The 26,187-nt window shown below is 35.7% G+C and overlaps 1 protein-coding gene across 1 annotated transcript; it reads right to left on the reverse strand.

The window, feature by feature from the left end:
• Positions 1–5,085: 5,085 nt before the first annotated feature.
• LOC149555604 (uncharacterized) lies at positions 5,086–26,125 on the reverse strand. Its single transcript, XM_089833659.1, has 3 exons — positions 25,409–26,125; positions 5,584–5,871; positions 5,086–5,389 (listed from the first exon to the last, which is right to left on the reverse strand). Exons 1-3 carry the CDS (start codon positions 26,123–26,125, stop codon positions 5,087–5,089), a joined length of 1,308 nt encoding a protein of 435 aa, XP_089689785.1. The 3' UTR covers position 5,086.
• Positions 26,126–26,187: the final 62 nt, after the last annotated feature.

Raw genomic sequence — 26,187 nt, forward strand, 5'->3', positions numbered from 1 at the left:
TTACACGTTTTAGATGTCCATGCTTTACATGATTTTTTACTTTACTTAGTAAATGTATGAGATGGATGTGTGGTAAAAGTTTTTATGGGTCCAAGTTTAAACTATTGATTCACCCCCCCACCACCCTTCATAAATTTACCTTTCCTATTGTAATTCGAACAATTAGTATTAGAGCCTTATTCTCTGAAAGAGAAGCTTTTTGGCTTTGAGGAAAGATATTAGAAAATGAAGTCTACAAGTTGGGAAAGATTATTGAGAATTAGGGAATTGAAATACAACTCATTCTACATCAACTAGATGAAGCAAGAGAATAACTAAAGAAATCTTTGAAGAGAAGGAAAGAAATTGCTATTGCAGAGAATGATACACAATACAGAGAAATGGACAATACTAAGCTATTTGCTAATGGAGACTCTAATGAATTTGATGTAGTAGTTACAGATCTAATGGAAAGAAATAGAGCCTAAGCAGAAGAAATCAAAAATCTCAAATTAGAGCAAGAATCACAAGCCATACTGCTATGTGAGATGACTGAATAGAATAAAAAAGCTATGTAAGACAAAGCCATGATTGAAGAAGATAAAAAAATTTGGCCAATAGACTGGAAGAGAAGTCAACAGAGCTAACCAAGATTTCCAACATGTAATTGGATACTCTAAGTCAAATGATGAATGCACCAATTATGAACTAAATGTCAAGGACATTGAGATAACAACATTGAAGTTGTAGAATGAACAACTACAAAATGACCTAAAGAGGGAAGATGAATTTGCTGAAAGTTTCAATGAACCAAATGAAGCCATCAAATACTTTGAGAAATTACTGAGACCCCCTAGATCCAATAATGATACATCTAGACGAGGATGTACAAGCACTAAAGAAAGAGAGACATCCAAAAATGATGAAGAAAGGAACAACAAAGGTAAGAATTCCAAACCTACTTGTCATAATTGTGGCAAAAAAGGACATACTACTAATGTGTGTAGGAGCAAGACTGTAAATCAAAATGTCAAGCAGAAGAGCATGGTTCATTGCCATAATTGCAAAAAGCAAGGTCATCAAGCACATGAATGCAGAACCAAAACCATGCATACACAAAGATTCGAAGGATATTGCTATAACTGTTAGAAGTATGGACATAGAGCTTTTGAATGCAAATCCAAACCCATGTGAACATCAAACAAGCAAACAAAGATAAGGAACAATGGCAACTCTTATAACTAGGATTATAATACAAGATATAACTGTCATTATTGTCAAGAATATAGACATGTTCCAGAAAATTGTATTAGGACACACTTCAGAGGTGACTACAAGAGGTGGTTGAGTCAAACCACATGTTTTAGTTGTTTGAAGACTAGTCACATCAGTAGATATTTTCCAACAAGGTCAAAGGCACCAAGTTGTGAGTTTGATAAAGGTAAAGGCAAGGTAGATGTTGAAAACATCAGAGATGAGATGAAGAAGACATGGAAGAAAAAAGATGATTGCAACACATCAAATGACGAAGGGACCACTTTACCTAAAGGGTCAGGTGATCACACCACATCAAACTAAGCAATCAAGAGGTATGTGGAACTGATATCTAAAGGTTATATTGTACATCAGTTCCAAAGGAATTTAGTACTGAAAAGATCATAGAAGCATGAACAAAGATGCAAGATGTTGTTATGAATTCAAGAAAAATCTTTAATTTTTTCATGTCTCTATCGAGTATGAAATATTTTCTATGTGTGCCGAGTAAAATGCTAGAAGATGTTGCACAAATGGAATGTTAGTGGATGTTGAGTAAGTGTTAGTTTGTGGTGACTGATCAAAGAAGTACTGTACATACTTCATAAATTCCCTATTTTACTGAGATTTTGGGCTGACATATAATTATTAATTATAACCCTAAAGTGGTTTAATACTTGCATAAAAGGGCTCGGGGTTAGGGATTGTTTCATAAGGTGATGCAAAAATTGGTTCTGGAAGCAGTATTGAGCTATAAAGGAAAATTGGTTCTTGCGGTGGTATTGAGCTGTAAGGGGTTACAGATTGTAATCACTAGATCATAAAAATATTGGACTTGTTGTTTGGTGGATGTAACCCAAGGTTTGTGTGAACCACATTAAATCTTGATGTTTTTGGTTCTTTTCTGTGTGATCTACTATTTTATGATATTGTTTATATTTACATGTAATTGTTAATTCTGTCTGTGGCTTAATCCTAACAAGTGGTATCAGAGCAAGGTTCGTTTTTAGTTTATCGTCTGTAGGAAATTCTCACGGTTGAGTGGTAGCGATGGTAGATGAGGGTAAGCTGAGGGTTGACAAGTTTAAGGTCCGTTTGGTCGTGGGCATAGGAATGGAGAATAGGCATGTAATATTGGGAATAGCAATGGCTATTCCAATAACAACACTAGGGACAAAATGTTGGCAATGTTGTTCCTCCACAGCCAAAGGTTAGAGAATATAAGGAGCAACAATTAGAGGATGGTTTGCGTGGCTAGAGGGGATTGCACCATCAGCAAGAGGTGAAGATGGGTCCACCGGGTCTGCCAAAACAACAAAAGCATCGCCCTAGGGAGAGTCATCATCAACCTTTGAAGAATTATCAGAGCAAGAATTGTTCTTCATTGAATAAGAAAGGAGGGATTTGTTCCCCACAACAAAGGGAGAGATATTGACATCAAAGGAAATTGGACTCTCAAAGGAGAGTTCTTCTCTCACGTGTAGGCACTAGAGGGATTTTAACATGCTCAGATTGAAGTTTGTTCTCACATTTGCTACAAAGGTTTACAAAGTTCTACAATCAAGGCATTTACTCAGTGTGTTGATGAGTGAAAAAATCGATGGAGATACTCTTAATCTCCAAACGGATTTACTATGTTTAGTCCATGTAGTGTTTTGTCCTTTTTCAGATTGATGTCAAAGGGATGAATGATGGAAATATATTACATCAATAGCACGGATTAGATAATAAATAATAAATCAGCATGTTAATGGTCATTTATAAATAGGTGTTAGTTTTTAATATTATGAACTAATAATGTAGTTTTGTAGTAAAGGGAAAATGAAGCTTTATAGTCAATGTAATTTTATGCGAAAATCAATGCGGTGGTCATGATAAACTCAATACTTTTTAATCTTTAAGTTTGTCCATAAACTATTCTTTCAATGTTTATGCTAATTTTCACTTGAAAAGGAAACATCGCCTTCTCTGTTCTAATTCAAATTCAAGTTTTTACCTTGATCAGGAACGCTGTTCTGTTTATTATTGTCTCAAAAATTATAAATTAAAAAGAACTTTTGTGAAGACCGCAAAAGGGAAGGGAAATGAACGCTAGCTGCTGCAAAATCACAAAGGAATATGAAAGATCACATTGAGAAAGTGTGCAGAAAGCGTAATATAAATTATGCAAGTGCAATCCAATGTGCAAACCAAACCATGAATTGGGAGAATAAAATAGAAAAGTAAATTGAAAAAACGGAAAGCCACCTGATGTTCAAGTTAGGATGGTTATTTCTTCTCTTAGAGAGAATGCCATGTACAAACCATGTGGAGAAACAAAAAAATTCTGCATTCTAATTTTATTTTCTGGTGTGCCAATGAATGTCATCTTTAATTATTTTGATTACCTTATGACATCTGAATCAATTCATAGAGCTATCCCCATGGTAATTCCCAGGATCCAGACCAATAGACACAATAAGAGATCAAATGTAGGCAGTATGGACAAAATATTATTGGAAAATGATGCGACAGAAGATCCTTGAAATGTCATAAACCAATCAGTAGACACAAATTTCTAACTAAGCTCTAGACTTGTATCTTCAAACAACTTACGTGGATTTGATAAAGTTTACTTATGAAAATACACCGGCCTGGCAATATATGCTTTTCATGATAGCAAACTGCAAAAGATCACAACTAAATATTAAGGGATACCGTCAAAAAATGAAATTGGAAAAGGATTCTATAGAGAAATGGACAACTAACACTATTGATGTATATTCAACAATGCAGCGAGGATAGATTACGAATGGCAACTGGTAATAAACTGTCTACAAGGGATCATTGAAATGTGATTATATATGGAAAGAATATGAAAAACTGACATGCTTCCTGAACAAGGGTATACTGATGCAGCTAGAGGCGCAAGCTCCTTTGAACAAGATTGGTACCAAATTCAGAATTAATCTCATCTAGGAAACATAGAGTCAGGGGATGTAGAATAAGTTTTTAAAATACAAGAATTAACAATAGTTCTAACTAGACACAAGCATAGAACTGAAAGTTGAGAAGTTGTGCAAAAGGACAAGATTTAAGCGTCCCCTGAAGAAATATTTCGCTGAGAGAAACATGATAAAATTGTAGTTCTACTTTGGACCAATTGCTGGAGTTTTCCTTTGCACACATCAATTTGAGAGCATAAAGGAACTACAGTAACCAGTTTTTCCAATACTAGATCAGAAAAAATCTGATTACAGGTGACCCTATGATGAATCTAAACTCCCTATCCAAGTGCAAGGAGCAAAGTCTAGACTTCTCTTCATAATATCTTGAATTGCGAGTCTACGCCCAACTTGGAGATGCCAAGGCATGCCTTACCTTGGATTATGTGGGGATCATTTCTGCACAATAAGATTCTCTGAATTCTGTCATTATGGAGGCAAAACAGTGGACCTTAAAGTACACACGAAATATTTCACAATTGGGATGTGCCGTAATTTCTGAATTAGTGATCTCCACAAATTTTACTGATCTGAACAGTTCATCCTTAATTGTCAAATGTTAATTTATCATATAATCTAAACTTTTGCATTCATAGGAACTTGTCTCTTAAACTTTGTAAAGCAAGATATTGATACCATGAGTGAAAAATTTATTTTCAACTCATTCTTCTTTGAAGATCCAAATAAGGAATGAGAACATTAAATAGTGAGTGTCTGAATGATCAGGATACTAAGTAGATTATTTGAGAGTAACAGGTTATAGTTACTAAGAATCAATCAATATGCATACACTTGTTTGATACTTTGGTTTGTAATCCAGTTTCTTCTTTGTAGAAGTCATCAAAGCTAACCAGACAAGGAACCATCCTTCAAGCTTCATTAGCATTGATAAGATGTTTTTTTGTAGTTGTTGCATTTTGAAGCAAGTAAGGAATAAAATCTGTTCCACCAGTTCCTTTTTCCTCTTTTTGAGATTTTTTACCTGGTTGGGTGATATATGCTGAGGCATACTTCATGTGAAGAGTCCTAAACCTGAAAAGCTCAGTCAAGCATGTATCATAGCACTCACCCAGCTCTGACATATGAGCAGTGACAAATAATCGTATTGAAGGGCCATTCTCAATCTGTTGAATGTAAGAACGATGGGGTAGGGGCATGTGCAAATGCATGACCTGAAGAAATGACCAGACTTAGATCATAATGATTGAAGTAATCCATTTAAAAAGATGAAGCAACTGAATAATTGACGTTTTAGACACAAATAAATCTCGTATTGATTTTGGTCAAGATAAATTGCCCAATCAAAAAGGGCAGCAGCAATTTGATCAGTAAGACAGTAATTTCCTTGACATCAAATTCATGATACCTGTAAATAATCGGAGAGAGGACCACTAGCATGAGTTACCCTTAAAGAAGCATCAAAGGCTGGAATGATAGATGACTGAGCACCTGTTGCTCCATAGAAAAATTTGCAGTCACTCCACACACCCTCATAAAACATTCCATTCGGAAGTGCTGGATTACCTCGCCAGCCTGACATGAACTTCCTAACCCGATGGTAATATATGTGAGGATCACATTTCTCTCCCACCCGGCTTATTGTCTGCTGCATCATTTTCAAGGTATGGGCCATTTTTGTCAAGCTTGAATGAACCTGCAGTAAGCATTAAATTCAACACACTTTGAAAAAAAATTTAACTTATCAGAGGACTGTACAGAGGACTTTGAATTTCCCCTCATTATAAATTCAGCATTTTTAAAACTGATCATTAATTCAATTTGAAAAGAACACACATGATGAATATATTACATAAAATAACAACCAACGTTCCTTTTTTGACTATTTTTTTGTATTAAAAATTGAGTCAACAAAATTACCAAACTATGGCTAGCAGGAAATCATGGGAGGTGAAGCCTCAACCACATTTCGATTTGTAATGCATCATTTTACCATCCATACATTGCATACTTGAGAGAATGGTTTTGTGCAACCACTGTTCAGTCAACAAAAATTGTACCATATTTAAATCAAGCTGGCAAATTAAAATTCTCGCCAAAACTAAACTTATAGGTTGTTTATAAACAAATGTATTTCTTACTAATTTGTTCAAACAAAATTGAGAAGTCTGTATTTTACATATTACTTTTTGTAAAGAATTTTTTTTCAAAGACTTCTGATAAATTAATTAATTGGGCTAATGTACGAGCCCTAAGAAAAATCTGAGTTCTACCTTCAGTTGATAAGAATTCACCAATACAAAATTTTCATTAAAAATTCAACAAACTAATTTTATTTAATGAGCTGAATTGTTTAAGGGTTTTAACCTCAGTTTCGGGATGCATTCGCTGCCCCTGTTCATCTGGTCCAGATGCATACCAGCTAGGATGCATCATCTAGATTCTAGATGCACGTGGATGAACATCCCGGACTGTATGTTTCTTTAATTGTTTTGTATATTTAGTGTCCATATTTCTTTGAATCTTTTTTTTGTGTATAATAAAACACATGCGTACCCAAATGCATCCAAACTCCCAAAACAAATTTTCCATGCATTTACATACGAGGTTATTGTACCAGCATTTGAAACGGTAACCATGGTTTTAACTGAATGATCATCTCCAAAACAAAATATATGTTCATTTCAATCAAATTTCAGTGTGATTTATTACAGAATCAAATACCAGGTGCAAATACAGATTGAATGCAACCTGGTTGTGACCAAACCCCTTTATATGTCTCCTGCTGCACCCAGTTCTGAGTATAATCAGCAGTGACTCTGGTCAGTTTCCCTCATTCCTGATTGCTGGGTCAAACTGTAGTGTTATCTGGGTTTCTTGTAGGTCTTGTTCAATCCGGATATCCCATATATCTGGAAATCCACTATTGCTTGAAGAGGGGCTTGCTAAATCTGATCTCCAAATCCTATCAACCTTATTCCTCCTGAGGTCCAGTAGAATGGATCCGCTACGAGCCCCGTTATGGGATCACTGCAGTTGCCCTTGAAATTATGACCTTTAAACCCCGGATTTGCTAATGTTTCTGTTTATTCAACAAAACCTTCAATGTGATTCCTCCTGAGAACTACTTGTATGAGTCTGCTACAAACTTGGGCATGGGATCGCTGCAGTCGCCCTTGAAATTATGACCTTCAAACTCTGCTGTTGCCAATGTTGTTGTATATTTGTAATGATCCCATCTTTTAGCAGTTGACCAAGTGTGTGTGCGTTAGCCTTGTTCTACATGGTCCCGAAGGCTAACGAAGGGTTTAATGGGATCCTGGAGTGTTGCTAATGAGGTGAGCAATATAGTGACAGAGTCATATTATACTATCAATCAACAAAGTGTTAATGTTCACTCTTGGGATAGTACTATGTTCAACATGGATGCAACATTGTCTTATGACAATCTGATGTTTGAGGTTGATGTTAATCATTCACCTGAGTGGAGTTGGGCTCAGTTTTCACTATCTACAAAAATTCAGTTTTGTGTTGCAGCAGTTGAGAGGAAGAGGTTTCATAGATCTTCTATGGAGCCGCCTTCTGGTGACATCTAGACTTATACTTCATTAGCACAAGTTTTGGGAGCTAACTTGCAGGACATGTGGTTGGTCCTAATGATGTTCATTTGCAGTTTGTTTAATGTCTATATGGATATCACACATTACTTCAATTGGGATCCAGGTGGAGGTTGGAGTTCATTATGTTACTTAATTGCTTGAGGACAAGCAATTTCAAGGAGGGCGGATTTGTAATGATCCCATCTTTTAGCCTTCACGTTCTTTTAGCAGTTGACCAAGTGTGTGTGCGTTAGCCTTGTTCTATATGGTCCCGAGGGCTAACGAAGGGTTTAATGGGATCCTGGAGTGTTTTGGCCTAGTCATTTCCAATTTGGGCCAAAACGAAGTTGATTTACTCAGTTTCAAGCATACTTACTATTTTTAGTAAGTCGGCAGGACACAATGCAGGTCAATTTTGGTGATTGGATTCAATACTCCTCGGTGAGAGCTTTCCGATGAGCTATCACTCGCATTATTTGGAGTCCGATTGCTAATACATTTTAATGCCTGAAGTTTTATTAAAGTAACGTCTAATTTAATTGTAAAATATTAAAGTGTTACTTTAATATTTATTTTATGGTGATGTGTACCCAAGGGAGACATAAGGGGTATTTTAATATATGTTTTATATATTACACATCTTTTATCCCACATTGCCCATATGAGTTGAGCGGACCCTTGGAAATAGAATAAAAGGAAACATTTGCGGCTTCATTAGGCAGGTTGAATATGAGAAGAAATTGGTGTGTGAGTTGCAGCTCTGTTCTTGGCATTTGAGGACGTCTATCCTCTCTTGTAACATTCTAGACGTCATTCCCTTGGGGTTTGGCCTTTGGAATTCTTTGTTATTGGCTTCATTATCAGGCAGTTTAGTTGCATTTTCGGCTACAGGCAAATTTGGTATTTTGCTCATATCTTCTTCACTACTTGTCCGACACTTATGCCGCTTGGAGGGAATGGTATTATGAAGGTAGTGGACTGATTGGAGGACAAAGTATTGTAGCAGCAAGTTCGTAAGCATGGGCTCGAGTATTATGACAATATTGCTGAAGTAATTAGTGAGTTGATAAATCTGCCATGTATTTTGATTCTGAAAATAACATTTTATTAGCAGCAGTTCATTTCCACTTTGCATATTGTTGTAGTTTCTTTCTTGTTTATGTTGTATGATACCAATTCCATGCATGAAACACAACAAACAAATAAACGTTTGATTTCCAGAGTTATAAGGGGTTTTAAGAAGTTGAATGCAAACTGTTTGACATAATTCCTTTTAGCAATTTGGTTTATGTCCCAAGGGTGTCCATTACAGTGGTATCAGAGCTATAAGTCCTGCCATCCTGTGGAGATCATATTGATAGCCGGATAAAGATGTATATTAGTCCAGATCAAGATGTGATGTTCAAACAGTTATTGGGTACATTAGAGAAGAGGCAACGTATGCAACAGGAGCAGAATAGGCAAATGGATATGATGTTGCAGCTTATGGCTAGACAGATGGGCATCAACATTGATGATTTGTACGTTGCTCCAGAGCAAAAGGTAGTCGATTTCTCAGGTGGGATCGAGACACGTATAGAGCCAACCAGCTATGATGTTGGTGATGTGGGCATTTCAATAGAGTCAGTAGAGACATGCGTGCAAAGTCAGGAGACCACATATGAAGCCTTGTCAGGGGATAATGATGTAGCAATAGTGGAATTAGGAGAATGCAAGGGAACTGTCATATCAACAACCACTTCTATGTCAGTTGAACCATCTAATGATAGTTCCTTTGCATTCTCCTAATTCCACTATTGCTACATCATTATCCCCTGACAAGGCTTCATATGTGGTCTCCTGACTTTGCACGCATGTCTCTACTGACTCTGTCGAAATGCCCACATCACCAACATCATAGCTGGCTGGCTCTATACGTGTCTCGATCCCACTTGAGAAATCGACTACCTTCTGCTCTGGAGCAACGTACAAATCATCAATGTTGATGCCCATCTGTCTAGCCATAAGCTGCAACATCATATCCATTTGCCTATTCTGCTCCTGTTGCATACGTTGCCTCTTCTCTAATGTACCCAATAACTGTTTGAACATCACATCTTGATCTGGACTAATATACATCTTTATCCGGCTATCAATATGATCTCCATAGGATGGCAGGACTTATAGCTCTGATACCACTGTAATGGACACCCTTGGGACATAAACCAAATTGCTGAAAGGAATTATGTCAAACAGTTTGCATTCAACTTCTTAAAACCCCTTATAACTCTGGAAATCAAACGTTTATTTGTTTGTTGTGTTTCATGCATGGAATTGGTATCATACAACATAAACAAGAAAGAAACTACAACAATATGCAAAGTGGAAATGAACTGCTGCTAATAAAATGTTATTTTCAGAATCAAAATACATGGCGGATTTATCAACTCACTAATTACTTCAGCAATATTGTCATAATACTCGAGCCCATGCTTATGAACTTGCTGCTACAATACTTTGTCCTCCAATCATTCCACTGCCTTCATAATACCATTCCCTCCAAGCGGCATAAGTGTCGGACAAGTAGTGAAGAAGATATGAGCAAAATACCAAATCTGCCTGTAGCCGGAAATGCAACTAAACTGCCTGATAATGAAGCCAATAACAAAGAATTCCAAAGGCCAAACCCCAAGGGAATGACGTCTAGAATGTTACAAGAGAGGATAGACGTCCTCAAATGCCAAGAATAGAGCTGCAACTCACACACCAATTTCTTCTCATATTCAACCTGCCTAATGAAGCCACAAATGCTTCCTTTTATTCTATTTCCAAGGGTCCGCTCAACTCATATGGGCAATGTGGGATAAAAGATGTGTAATATATAAAACATATATTAAAATACCCCTTATGTCTCCCTTGGGTACACATCACCATAAAATAAATATTAAAGTAACACTTTAATATTTTACAATTAAATTAGACGTTACTTTAATAAAACTTCAGGCATTAAAATGTATTAGCAATCGGACTCCGAATAATGCGAGTGATAGCTCATCGGAAAGCTCTCACCGAGGAGTATTGAATCCAATCACCAAAATTGACCTGCACTGTGTCCTGCCGACTTACTAAAAATAGTAAGTATGCTTGAAACTGAGTAAATCAACTTCGTTTTGGCCCAAATTGGAAATGACTAGGCCAAAACACTCCAGATCCCATTAAACCCTTCGTTAGCCCTCGGGACCATGTAGAACAAGGCTAACGCACACACACTTGGTCAACTCCTAAAAGAACGTGAAGGCCAAAAGATGGGATCATTACAATATTCAACAAAATCCAAGGTTGCACGGAGACAGGGGTACTTGGGGTACTGGTACGACTATTTTTCATAATAGGGGACAGGGGTATTTGGGTATGTAAAACTTTATTTTTATTTATACTTTTATATTTATAGAAAATTTGAAATTAAGAGTCACGACAATGGTTTTTCAAAACAAGAACTGTGATAAAGTTTGCAAATGTAATGTATTATTTTCAGTTTCAGATTTGCCATATATTTGTAATGATAATAAATGATAAATAATTAGATGCATGACAAAGAAGGCAGACTTTAAACATGAACAAGAAGATCATAAATCATATGACAATGACATATTGCAAATGATAAACTTCTGACTTGAACAGTGATAAAGTTTAATGTTAATCAATATTGTATCAAAGTTTCAAACTGACTAGGTATTCCATCAAGCTTGATAAACAACAAGCTGATATGCAAACAAAAAATCGAAAAAAAAACATAAATCTTAATCAAGGTTCTTAGCTATGATGCTCTCCACCGAGTACCCAGTACTTGGGTACGTGGGTATGAATAGCAGGGATGTGGGTGCGAATACCCATGCAACCTTGACAAAATCTGGTTGTTAATGCAATTTGCCTCTTCACTCAGCTCACACAACTCTGGAAACTTGCCATTTTCTTGACTAGGTCTGGTTGTTCCTCCAGATCATTTCTCTCCTGGGCTCACAGCTGTATAAAGCCTGTCCTGCACTCCTCTTCAAGGTCTGCCAAAAATTAAACTCTAGGAGGTGAACAATGCTAGTCTAGATGGCGAGGTTAGTGGTCTGCAAACTAGGTGATGTGTAAATCTCTCCACTCTCAGTGAATGGTGATTAGAATTGGGAAAATCCCTCTACTAGATTACACAATAAAGTTTCTGTCCAGATGAATTTGCACGAATTTAAGGAAATTCTTAGGGCAAGGTTAGGGTTTTCATGCAGCTAAGGCCACTTTAGGAATGTTTCTGTTAATAACTTCGGCCAGATAAACATGAATGATAATTATCAATAGAATGATTTATGATTGTATATATGTATGTATACCAATATACATTGAATATATTGATATATGTACATATTTAATTAAATATTAAACGATAGATTAATATATTGATTATTTGAGAATTAAACTACCATTCATGATAATCAACCTGATAAATGATTATCATTTGCCAAGTATAAATCTGTATTTATCCATCTGCATTAAGTCAATATTGAATATCATTATCTTTGCTATTTAAATGAGTATCAATTTAATCGATATTGGACATAAATTACTGCCACCGATAATGTATAAATTGCATCGAATTTATATCAGATTCGTATATGATTATGTTTTCTGTATCACCGATAACAATCGGTTAATGTTAGTTTGATTAGAGATACCAATTATGAAAAGGTATGCAGCCATGGTGGTGGAGAGGCATGTCTTCACATATGTGGAGACATGTCTCTTCAAACAAATATATATATTCCAAATCAGATTTTGATGAAATGTCAAGTACCAATATCATTTGTGCAAGTCATTTGGAGTTCGATCTCTCTTTTTTATACTCAGAAATTTGTGATACAAATTCAGAAATAATTAAAGTGTTATCGATATCAGAATTATCTACGTTTCTTGTGACATATCATTGTCTCCTTATTCTGGCAGCAACCTGCAAAGAATTATGATGTTAGTAAGAGCATTATTTTAGAGATAATAAAATTAAAAATAACTATATTCCTAATCAACAATAAATTTAATCTATTTTAACATGGTATCATAGCCCAGTTAAGGAAGATCCAATTAGATTTGAGATAACAGATTATCTAGAATATCATTTTTCTCTTAAAAGAGAAATCGCATTCCATTCTTCATAATGACAAGCAGAATCAAATTCGAAGATAATCTTGAAGGAGTGTCAAACTTTGTATCGTGGAAGTTCAGGGTTATGCTAATCTTGAAGGAAAATGAACTAGATTCATTTGTAAAAGTAAACATACCTGAACGAAAAAATAATGTTGAGAAAAAATTCAATGGATCAAGAATAATGAAAAGACTATGAAAATGATTGTGGATGTACTTAGGGACCATATAGTTCAATTTATATCGAAATGTGACATAGCATACTACATGTTCAAATCACTTGAAGATACATATGAAATAAACGATACCAATAGAGCTCTCACATTGAAAAGACAACTTCATCATGTGAAGATGAATAAGGGAGAAACTGTCACAGCATACTTTATGAGGATCACTGAATTGAGAGACCAACTTTCTACAATTGGTCATCAAATTGATAATAAGGAGTTAACATTGATGGCTCCAGGTGGACTCCCATCACCATGGGAATCATTCATTCAAGGAACAAGTGCATGTTCAAAACTCGCTAAGTTTGATCGGTCAAAAATATATTGTGTTCAAGAAGAATCCAGATTGATTACCAGGGGGATTAATGATTTAATCAAAATACCATCAATAAAGACATTCATGTATTGAACTCTAACTCTCATAAGAAAAGAAAGAAAAAGAACTTCAAAAGAAAGAAGGACAAAACCACCTATGGAAAAGGTTCTCCCAAGAAGAGGAAAGACATATCTCAAATACAATGTTTTGGATGTGATAAGTATGGACATTATGCCATAAAGTGTCTTGATAGGACAAAATAACAAGCCTCCTTTGCTGAAGTTGGAAAAGCTAGCATGGAAAATGATTCAGTAAACTTGTCTTCTATTCAACATTATCAAGTCAAGTTTCAAACAAACTCAAGACCTTGGTGATTGATAGTGAATCCTCACACCATATTACCGGATTCAAAGGACACCTGGACACTCTGTTAGAAGTTTTTGATGAGGAAGTAGCTATTGGCGATGATTTAAACTACCCAATCAAAGGGATTGGAACTTGTACCATAAATTTGAAATTAGGCATATCTCTTCAACTCATAGGAGTATTACTTGTGCCAAAAATAAAAATAAATTTAGTCTCCATTTCTGCACTTGAAGACAAAGGGTATAGAATAACATTTATGGAAGGAAAAGTTATGGCATGGCCAAAGAACTACACTATCAAGAAGGCTTATACGATAGGAATTAGACATGGATATCTTTACAAACTATGCAGCAATTCATGCGACTTTATACTCAAACAAGATCTAGCACAGAAAATTAGGGCATCTCCATTTTCATGCTCTATCTTTGATAAAAAAATGGTGACTGGTTTGCCCAAACTAAATCAAACTCGTGAAGCAACATGCAAGGGTTGTGCCCTAGAAAATAATACAAAAGGAACTTTCCAAAATAGTGCTAGCAAATCTAAAAATGTACTAGAACTCATTCATTCTGATTTATGTGGACCCATGTTTGTAATTTCTATAGAAAGATTCATGTACTACATAATTTTTATAGATGATTTCTCGAGGAAAACCTAGATATACTTCCTTAAATGTAAAGATTCTAAAAAAGTTCTTATGAGGTCAAAGGAACTCAAAGCTCTTGTAGAAAAAATGTCTGGGAAGACAATCAAAACATTAAGGGTGGATAATGGGAGGGAATATACTTCAGACATCTTTAAAGAGTTGTGTAACTGTTGGGATTAAGAGGGATTTTATTGCACCTTACAATACCCAACAAAATGGGGTAATAGAAAGAAAAAATAGGATTGTTGTAGAAGCTACTAAAGCTATGTTGTATGATCAAAACATAAAAACTTCATTTTAGGTTGAAGCCTCTAGGATAGTTGTCTACATCCAAAATAGATGTCCTCATTCACTCCTAGATAATAAAACCCCTGAAGAAGCTTTGAACGACATCAAACTTGATATAAGTCATCTAAGAATCTTTGGTTGTCCTATCTACATTCATGTGTCTAAAGAAAAGAGGTCTACATCAGAACCCTCAGGTAGGAAAAGAGTATTTGTAGGTTAGAGTGAAACATCTAAATTCTATAGAATATACATATACCTAGACAAAAATGAATTGAACTCAACAGAGATGTCATTTTTTTAGGAAGACGTTGCCGTAAGAGGATCCAACAGCTCTAATGAGATAGAAGATCAAGATCCTCCCAAAGATGTGGAAGAGGATCATGTTCTTGAGGCTCAGAGGGAGACTCCCAAAGAGATTGAAAATAAAGCTCAAACTACTCCTGTAGATAAACCCAACAATAATCAAAAGAGACCACTTTGGGCTAAGAAGATGATTCAAGAAGTAGAGAAGTATGCAGCACAAAAGCGAACCTTCAAGGAAAGAAAGAGACCTCATAGATTCTCTAGTTATGTTGCCTTGATGAGTGAGATCATAAAATCAGAACCAATCCTGTGTCGAAGAAGCTCTCAAATATCAAGTATAGAAAGATGCTATGTCAAAGGAATATCATTCCATTGTAAAAAGTGATATATGGGACATCGTGCCAAGATCAAAAGGAAAATGTCATGTCATCAAAATTGCTCTTCAAGATCAAACATATTGCATAGTGAATCCTTTCATTTATGGTCTTGCAACCCGAGACACTCACAAAAACTCTTTCATTTATGTATTATAAATATGATAGAATATCACTTCTCTCAATTCTATTAGCTGGCTGATTTAACTTCTAATCAACTATTCTGATCTATTGGTCACTTAAGTCTGTATTGATGTTTGTTGGGAATGATTTCTCATTCCTCAAGTATTTTCAATCAATGCAATGTTATGGATTGAAGACTATTAAATGTCTGAAAGCCACAATGTAAGATCAGATATTGATGTTCAAATGTTGTATTTCTTCCATATTCTAGTATTGTAGAAATGCTGATTATTATACCAAGTTTATTTGTTGTTGTTATTTGTAATATTATTTGCTGATATGATGCATCCCATCTCACAAAATTCAATGATAGCTGGCCATACTATTGATAATCATTAGCGGCTATGAAATATTTGAATAAAACTTTAGACATTTATAAACTTTTCTGTTTTGAAATAGCGCCCAATATATAATGTAAAATCCCAACTTTGATGGTAGACAAAAACTCCATATGTCATAGGCTGAAGAAGAACTCAAATGATCAGAAAGTAGTAGTTTCTCTCCAATTTTTATTATGTGGCCTCCCTCCTTTATATGATCATGTATAAAATCCAATTTTTTTCTCTGTCTTTCCCTCATCATTTCAGCCACTCCTGATTTAATCTTATATTTATTGTCCCTCAGGTTGGCAGGAACTTGGACGTTTTCACCATTAATAGGAAATCGATTCCTCAACTTGATCTGCCAAACTTAATCCGATTCCATTCGAATCTTTCCAATTCCTTCGATGTTCAATGCTTGTGCTATGAATTCTAAATTATAATTGCAGTTCCTCCAATTATTGCCCAGAATTATAAAGTCTGGAGGCAGCAATATTCTTTTGTTGCAATGGTAAATCATTCTTTGATTCTATATTTTTTATTGGAGAATAATTTCTTTCCTAACAAAAATAATCTTTATGATTTTCTTATGTTGAATGTAAAACTTATCGTTCAATATTTCTTTCACTATTGATAGAGACGGTTGGCAATGTAGTAACTCCAATGTTGATGCTGACATATTCATTTTTATTCATAGAATGGCAAGATCATGCTCTTATATCAATTGTAATGTCCCATTTTAGGACATTAGATTTTTAAAATGTACTATGCATATATTTTCGTTTTTCTCCTATATCCTTTTCCAATGGCATTGAAATATATATATATATATATATATATATATATATATATATAAAAGTGTATTCATAGAGTCTGTTCTTTCATTAATATTAATTATATTAATAAGGTAATTAAAAATATATATTATATTAATTATATATGATTATATATAATATTAATTATATGAATCGTTTTAATTATTTATAATAATATTATTAATATATAATCAGGATGTAATTACTATATACTGTAGTTCTTAAAATAGTTGATATAGATTAATTATCTATAGTATAGTATTTAAATATCTAATTATATAGATATAGTATAATTATAATATTTTATATGTACATTATTCATTATTTTAATATTATAAACTTTATGTATAATACTTATTTATTATTAAATTATATGTCAAAATAGGGATATCATAGTCCTCCCCTCTTTAGAATTTGTTTTTCCTCAAGCAAAATCATTCATACACAAACTCTTTCATAAATACAAAACGCATTTGCATACAAAAGGCCTAAAAGATTTATAAGATATACATCTTAATGAATGAGAACATGAAGCGGACAAAAGTAGTCACATGAATACATAAAAGCACGAAGCATACACGATGTAGACAGATGAAAACATAAAGCAAACACGATGCAGATAGATAAAAACACGAAGCAAACATGATGCAAACAGATAAAACACGATGCAAACAAATAAAAACACGAAACAAACACGATGCAGACAAATGAAAAAACAAAGCATACACGATGCAGACACACAATACACACGTTATGCAATTCCTTGATTGTGAACCTACAACTACAAAAAAACCATTACTACCCATTTATATATAAATTTTTCCTTTTAAGATTTCTTTATATCAATCCCCTAACAATATATTTATAGTTTAGAAAATACACCGAAATTTGATCTTACAATGACTTGTCAAATCAAAATATAGTTTTAAAATATATGCACAGTACAATTTTAAATCCTAAAACGGGACATTACATCAGTTGTGGTCCTTGTTTAATCTAATAGAGAAATAATAATCCTAAGAGGTTGAGTAGCTTATGATTGGAACTTAAATTTGGTTCAAACGTTGCTGCAATATTTTCCAAGGGAGTTTGGATAGAATTAAGAGGAAGTATTAGAACAAAACATTAGCGGCCCTTCTCAGAAGTTATCGGTGATCATTAACCCATTTGTTGTACAACTACTGTGGATTTGGTATTGAAGCTCATTGTTGTCAAGCACTAGGTTGCAGATTGTTGTTGAAATCTCAGATATTGAGTCACATCGGTTGATTTCAAAGGGTTGGCATATAGGTTCCAAACATATAGGTATTTATCTGGAGTTCCTGGGCATCGTTACGGATGTTATCCTCAGTTTGAAGTTTTTTTCAGGAAGCCTATCGATACATGGTAACCAACACTAATCTCCTTGGCAAAACCCAAAACACAAACATAATAATATGGGGGCTCCTGTATTTTTGTGTAGCACCTTTATAGTCTTGTTCAATATATCGGGGGCAAGATTTGGAAGTGACTAACTTTGTTACTATGAGCGTTACACAATTGCATAGTGACCACATTGGAGCGGATTTTTGTGAGAATTGTCGTGCGTGTGGAGAAGGGAGCTACACAAGTGCATGTGAGGAGGGCTCACACCCAGTCTTAGATGAAGATTTTTTGAAATATTGGATTTGTACTGAAAATTTTAGCGGAGGTTTTAGGGTTCATTTGTCAATGGAAACACGAGCGGAATAGGCATATGTAAATTTCTAAAATTTTGAATTTTTCGTTTGGATGCATTAAATTAGAATTGGAACACAAAGTAAAATATGAATACGTATTCTAATTTTTGCTCAAAAATGGAGTTTTGCAATTCCATTCAAATAGGTGTTATTTTCAGACTCTTTGCATATGTTGATAGCAATGTCTAGGCAAGAACAAGATGCTTCAAAAATTGCTTGTAAGTTGGTCAACAAGGTGTTGAAACAATGTAAGCACGAAATTGAGAAATACAAACAAAGACGGACTAAAGAAGAGCTAGATGTAAGGGAATTACAGGTTGTACGATCCCAAGAAATGAGCAAGAACCAAATGGGAGAAGAGTCAGCTCAAGAAGTGCAAATCAACATTGAGCAAGTTAATGACTCGTTAATCCAACTTCAACATGATGAAGACCATGAGAGGGAACCCGTTGTGGATGATGGTAAGGACTATACTAGTGTCTTATTTGGTGAATTAGAAATGGTTATTGACAAGCCTTTTCATGAGAATGTCCATCTACAAGATATTTCCAAAAATGAGATTGACCCTTTCCATAAAAAAGAATTATTTGAAAACCATAATGTCATAGTTGATGAGACAGCGCATTTTGAGTTGGAGAATAATTTTGAAAAGGTTGCAGCTGAAAATGATAATCCTTCCAACCAAGGGGTTCTCAAATCTAGAATATAAGAGATAGAGAAAAATGAAGCTAGTATAGGGGCTGATTTGAAGGATGGAGTGTATAATTTGGAGGATAAGCTGAAAGTATCTCAGATGATATGATCATTGCAACCTTAGTGCATTTTGATAACACCCATAAAACATTGAAGAAACCTTGTGGAAAATTAATAGTATTGAAAAGAAGGGAATAATGAATAGAATCAATAGTGCAAACCTTCACTCTTAAGAGGGCATTGGAAATAATGAAATCAAATTACTTGAAGTTTCTCAAGGACAAGGAAGAAGGGATCAATACCTTTGGTTAGAATGAAGGTGAACTTAGTATATGCACTTCACCTCATCTATTGTTGAACTTGGGTAGTTGCAAGATGTACTATTTACCTAAGTTTCTCTAGTGTTATTGTGAATTAGTGATTGTACCTGCTTCTTCCTCTCAGCATGAGCGTTCTTTGTCTTGGCATCAATTTTCATAGAAGTTTGTCTTTCAACGTCAAGATTTATTGTATACTCTCAAAGCACTATTTTACATTATTATTTGTGCCTAATCAATAGTTGTATGGCACCGTTGGAGAGTGTAATAAAATAATAATGTAAATTAAAGATAGCTAGTATTGGGTTTGGGTAGTTAGCTAGCAAGGGGATGTGACGGTTGGTCTCCCTAACCAACCAAGCAATATTTAAGAACATTGCAACATGAATGATGTACTAGTTATTTTCGATAATGAATAAAGAAAACTATTTTCCCTCACAATATTTCGTATGCTTATCATTGGTAATGGTTTCTTATGTTGATATTGATAATATTAAATTCATAATTGAGTGCACTGTAACAACCTGGAAGTCATATGACAAATGGGATGGAGTATTGGGTAGACCATTCCTACCACAAGTGCAAGTCACAAATAGTGATGGGGAGGAAGAAGAAATAACAAGGGAAGATCAAGTGACATGAGGCTTTGTGGTAGCTTGGAATATTTGTATGTGCAAAGGGAAGCTCAAGAGAGAGTAGTTCCAGAGAGCACAATACTGGACAAACTTTCGGTTATGCTAGCAATGTATGAACTCCTTGAACAAATACCTCAGTTACTCACGAGAAACTTGATACAGTGGAGGAAGAAGAGCCAAAGTAAAAAGAGAGCAAAGAAGGCACCAAGTACTCCAACAGTTTGCCGAAAGTAAACTTGAAGTTCAAGAACGATAAAATCCTAGGAGGACAACTAGGCAATAAAATAATTCATGCCCTTAATTCCTAATAAGGACCTAAGATGAGTACTAGAAGAAGAAATTGAAGGGGAAATTGCCCTACGATGGATCCTAGGTACTAGGGAGCAGGAAGAAAGGCATCACTCTCTTAGAGGGGCTATTAATTAGACTTAAGTACCAAACCAAACAAAAGAAACTTTGATTGAAACACTATAAGGGGAATAGCCAATTTGGCAATTTTGGAAGGATGATGAAGGAAGGAGGGGTAGACGAACTCAAAAGCCCTAGGATGAAGAGAGCATCGTCCTACCCAAGAATAAAGCTCTAGTCAAGAGGGAGAACATTAGGAAGGAGAAGTAACTGGGTCAAGTACTCAAGGAGCACTTGTGTGAGAAGGGAATACTAGAATTAGTATGCAAAGAATAGTCTCATCAAGAGGAAACACTATCCCGTTAGGAAGAAACATTATCCTATCAGGGGGGAACACACAAGGGAGGAGTGGAAGAACTCGAATGACCACAAACAAGCAAAAAATTCCTAGATTCATAGGTTAAGGATTGGAAGATCCAACTGTTACAAGCTAGGGTTGTTGTTGCCATGTCATGAATCTCGAAAGGGAATATTGGTGGCTAGTCCAACAATCCCCCCCTTAGTGCTACCCGAAGAGATTTGAACCTATGACCAAGCTCTGATACCACTTGTTAGAGTAGGGTTGCCATTACACCAAAAGATTGACCTATCAATGCCCGATACAACTACTAGACTTATACAACATAGGAGGTGGTTAAGCTATATCATGAATTTCGAAGAGGAACGTTGGTAGATAGTCCAACGCCAACATGACATTGTAAAACATGCATAACAATATGACAGGATAATGGAGAGAACAATGAAGACGAGTGGCTAAAGGCATTTCTCACTGCCCTATGGGGCATCACCATTGATTGGTACGAAGATTCGGAGGCTAAGAAGAAAGGGACATGTAAGGATCTCCATACAACCTTTGAGGAAGAATTTAGATTCTTACGAGACGATGATAAGATAGTAACAAAAATATACAACACAAAACAAGGGAAAACTGAATATGTAAGAGCCTATAGTAGGAGAATGAAAGAATTGATCAAGAAACTTGAAAAAAAGCCAGTAGACGGATTAAAGAAGATACAGTTTATCGAGGGGCTAACTATGTCCTTACGTAAAAAGATGAAAGTAGTACCATAGTCATCTGTTATGGACACTTGTTATTGTGCTAAGGATATAGAAAGTGAGAGAAAAATCTCAAAAGGGAGGAGGCATGGAAATAAAAGCAAGAGTTCCAAAGAGAGTGGAGACAAGTCTAAACAATCCAAGCATTAAGGAAAGATATGATGAGGATGATGAAAGAAATGGCAGAAAGCAAAGTGGAGAAGAAAGAAGGGAAAGAATTATGGTGTACTGACTATGAAAAGGAAGGACACAAAAAAATGTTGCCCTAGAAAGGCCTTCTGTGACATATGTCAGGTACTAGGTCATTTAATTAAGGATTGCTCCTATAATTTGAAGGCACAAAATGCTCAAGTATTCATCATGTAAGGAGAATAATCCACACCAATTTTCACTCCCCCACGAAACACAAACATAGAGGCATCACCCAGAGGATATAAAAAATAACAGGAGGGAATGTAATAACGATAGCAATAATTATACACCAAGTAGCCAAATCAAGTATGATTTGAGGGGAAGTCCCATGGTACAATGCAGGAGGTGTAATGAATGGGGGCATTTTTCTCAGGACTGTCTGAGTGGAGAACAAAATGCAGGAATGTTCTGCAAGTGGTGTGGACCTAGTAACCATGGGGATGCGAACTACCCCAGAAAAAAAGGTGTGAACATGCTAGAGATTGCAGACCTAGGGAGGGAAGTATTAGCTATCACAAGAATGCAAACCAAGAAACTCACATATCCTAATGCAAGCATGAAGAAAGTGAGATTTAAGGAAGGTAGGAGGGATATCCAAGATACTTCTAAACCACCCTCCACAAGGTCCATACTAGAAACTAGCATCATGCAGCAAGTACTAGAGGCCATCGTACCAGTGATGATTGCTGACCTATTGGAAACATTACCTCACCTAAGGGTGGCAATAACACAAGGAGAAAGCAATAAGGAAGAACATTCCAAGGAGGAAGAAAAAATAGGGAAGGACATAAACAATTTATTTGCCATAGGAACGGGGAGGACACTTGTTGTGGTAGAAATGGAGATAATTGGGTGCAAGTTGACAAATACTATTGTGGATGGAGGCTTGGGTGTTAATGTCCTCCCTGGGGAGACTTGGAACAAGGGAAACCAACTCTTTGGCCACCCACATTCCAGTTGGTAGTAGTAGATCAACATGGAATTAAGCTTATAGGGACCCTAATTGGACATAAAGTAGTTATTGGCACACAACAGTTTTTCCTAGACTTTGTGGTGATCACTCTAGAAAAGAAAGGATATGATGCATTATTAGGGAGAGGATGGATGGTCACAACGAAGGAAAATCACAATTGGAAAATAAATAGCATTTCCATCAAAGTAGAAGGATGGAAGTATACAAATGACTTGAAGAACCAAACTATAAGTTAGGAAGTCACATCCAATTCAGACACACAGCGAGAAGATGGCGAAGGAGGCAAGCTAGATGAAGGCATTCTATGACTAGGAGAATGCTCAGAGGATGAAACAAGTTCCCTCAATGGTATGTTCCTAATGCAGTGCAAGGTAGGAGAATCCCCAAAGGAGATGTCGTGGCCCCCAACAAATAACCACACAATGAAAGAATAACAATAACACAGAGATTTAGATCCAAAATAATGTTATTTCTCACAATATAATCATAAGATTTATATCCAACATGCCCAGTTGTAAGGTCTTCTGGGTTACGTAATTTCAAGTTCATGTCAAGACCCTAGTGGCTTCCCATAAATTTTTGATTCTTATTCTTTCTTTGTGTATTCTATGGTAAAAACAAATCTGAAAATCATGTTACTCCTTTTGAGAACTCCACTGGAGGAGCGAGTGACCAAGTCTCTGCATTGTTTTCTGTCTACAACTTTCCTTTCCTGTTTCAAAAAGTTATTTATTAGTGAAGGGTCTTTTCGCTTCTTGTGCAAAATCCCTTATTCTAAATCTTTTGGGGCTTTTGTATATTCTACACTACCATCCCTTGGTTCCTTAGGCCCAAGTGTCATGAGGGGCTTAAGTTCTATATTTTAGGAAGAGGATGGTCTCATTAGTAAAATTTCATTTTGATGTGGCATTATTTGGAATCTTCTCCTAAAAAATAAGAGCCTCTAATTTTTAGAAAGGGGTGAAAATGGGGGTGGAGGGGGTTTTGGGGGCGGGAAATCACTCCACCAACTTAAGAATACAAAGGAAATTGACTTTTTAAGTTTTTTTTTTGCACAAAATAGAGAAGACAAATGTTATTATTTTCGTGAGACCACGAGTGTCCTTAAAAAAATTTAAGCTGAAGTAGCCACATAATTCATGAAACCACTACATATAAAATATTCCTAAAAGATAGTAAGCAGCTCAAACTCTACTTTTTAAGAAGCCTCCTTCCATGAAAGCCTACTTTCACCACCGTATAAGAATTATTTTCTAATAATAACTTTCTCTTGTTTACCAAACAAATAGTTGTCACCTATCCTACATTACGTTGCCTTACCCTACTTTGCCTTAACGTTTGAATTAATTCCTACAAGATTCACGTTTGAAGACAAAGAAAAAAAGAATATTTCTTGCTTACCCCTCTGAAACTTTATTTTAATATTTTCCGCCTTCAAGTACAGGGAAGGAGAAGGGCATAAACAGTGATGTAAGCATAGATGTTCTGAAAAAAATTACTCTATTACTTGCCTATTAATCATTGAATCGAGGAAACTGTGTGCATATCCATATCCATATATGAACACTATTCTGAATGAAATTCCAGATCTTGCTAAAGCGAGTGTATCTTTGATATATCACATAAATGAGTTGTAATACTTGGCCTCGCAGTCTCGCTATATCTGCGATGCAAATTGGAATGGCCAGATTTTTTAAAAGCAAAGGTACCATACAAGCTAATTATTAGAACACACTAAACATAAGTTTCAATTGAACATGGAGAACTACTCTTAGCAGACATTGTTTACGGTTGATTACTTTGTATATTTTCTCAGAGTGGCACATGGACAATTTTTGTACAAAAACACTCTTGAAGTCATTAAGTAACACCTTGTAAAAGAAGTCCTGTAGTCCCCTTGATGAGATTGTGGAGCCCAAACTTATTAGGTCATTTGAAGTAGAAACTATTAATGGATCCAACTGCCATCATAGAGGATCCTAGAAATACAGTAGTCTTACCTCTGTACCAATCAGTTGACTTCACATCGATATTTGATATTACATTTAATTGAATGCATTTGCTTAAGATGCATTGCCAGTAAGGATTGGTCTTCATGCTACTGGTTAGTTATCTTGATTAGTTGTCATTGTTCAATTTTTTAAACAGCAATTTGTAGAGCTTGTTATCCGTGAACTAAAACATAAAACATTTAACCTGCTTCTCCTTTCCCAATACATTTTATTCTCTAAAATTATGTTCGGACCCTTATATATAGATCATCACTGAACCTAGAACCTCCCATTTGCACAGAGAAGTGCTCTATCACTTACGGATTATTTGCAATCCAACGTGTGATTCTAAAAATAAAAATGAAAAAAAGGTAAACATGTGTTTTATAAGAATAAGAACAATTCATATGAAATTATCAAACATTATGCTTGTGGATTCGATTGTGTGATTATTTTTGGCAAAAATTTGATAAACATGTATTGTATACATTATGCTTGTGGATTCGATTGTGTGATTATTTTCGACAAAAAATTGATAAACATGTATTGTATTCATGTATTCTGTTTATAAAGGACTGAACAAGCGGCCCACAGCAAGAAAAATAAAGATTTGACATGTAATTATAAACAAATGATACAGGAGATTCCCTTACTTGAGCCACGTCTTGATGGGCAATAGCATCTTGGGCATCCGCCATGGCCTTCAATCCCACAGCTGCCTTGGCCTCAATATCAACATGGACAAGACGAAACCACTCTTCGTCCAAACCACCATAGAAATTATGAAGACAGACTATGTTTCCCAGCTCGATTGCAGAATTCTCGTCCAAAACCCGCCAATTCAAGAGATTATAAGTGGCATATGTGAGAACAGGAGGCATGCCCAGGCTTGAAGAAACTTTGCAGAATGGAATTGCCAATTTACTTGGCAGCACACTTACCGGAGATGGAGCGCCCCATACATAAGCGTGTGCGATGAACGCCAAAACCAACATTCCTCTCCAAATCTCTGAATCATCTTCTACTGACAATTGTTGGTAAGAAAATGGAGGCAATTTCTCTATGGTTTTGCGGAGCTTTTGGCCATGGTCGAAGGCAGCAAGCAACTTGGGGAGGTCGTGCAGAGTTTCCTCCCATGGACTGAATTGTGGGTGTGAGAGACGAAACAGAGGATTCACGGCTGGCAGAAAGCCTTTTTGGGAAGAGACCTCAAATAACTGAGTACCAGAAGAAGATTCGTTGTTCACGTTGGCTTTTCTATATGCACAAGTACTAATCCTCCTCAGAATTTGAGTGCCTTTCTTATTGATGATTGCTGCAAATTGTCTTGAGGTGCTTGTTGCCATGCATGCTGCCACTCCCACTGCCATTGCCATAGGTTAGTAACTCTTTACTCATTGTCCTCGTCTGCTAAAGAATATTTTAAAATATC

This window comes from Cupressus sempervirens, chromosome 5 (genome assembly GCF_028749045.1).
Source record: "Cupressus sempervirens isolate cs-2001-9-10 chromosome 5, ASM2874904v1, whole genome shotgun sequence".
Lineage (NCBI taxonomy): Eukaryota > Viridiplantae > Streptophyta > Pinopsida > Cupressales > Cupressaceae > Cupressus > Cupressus sempervirens.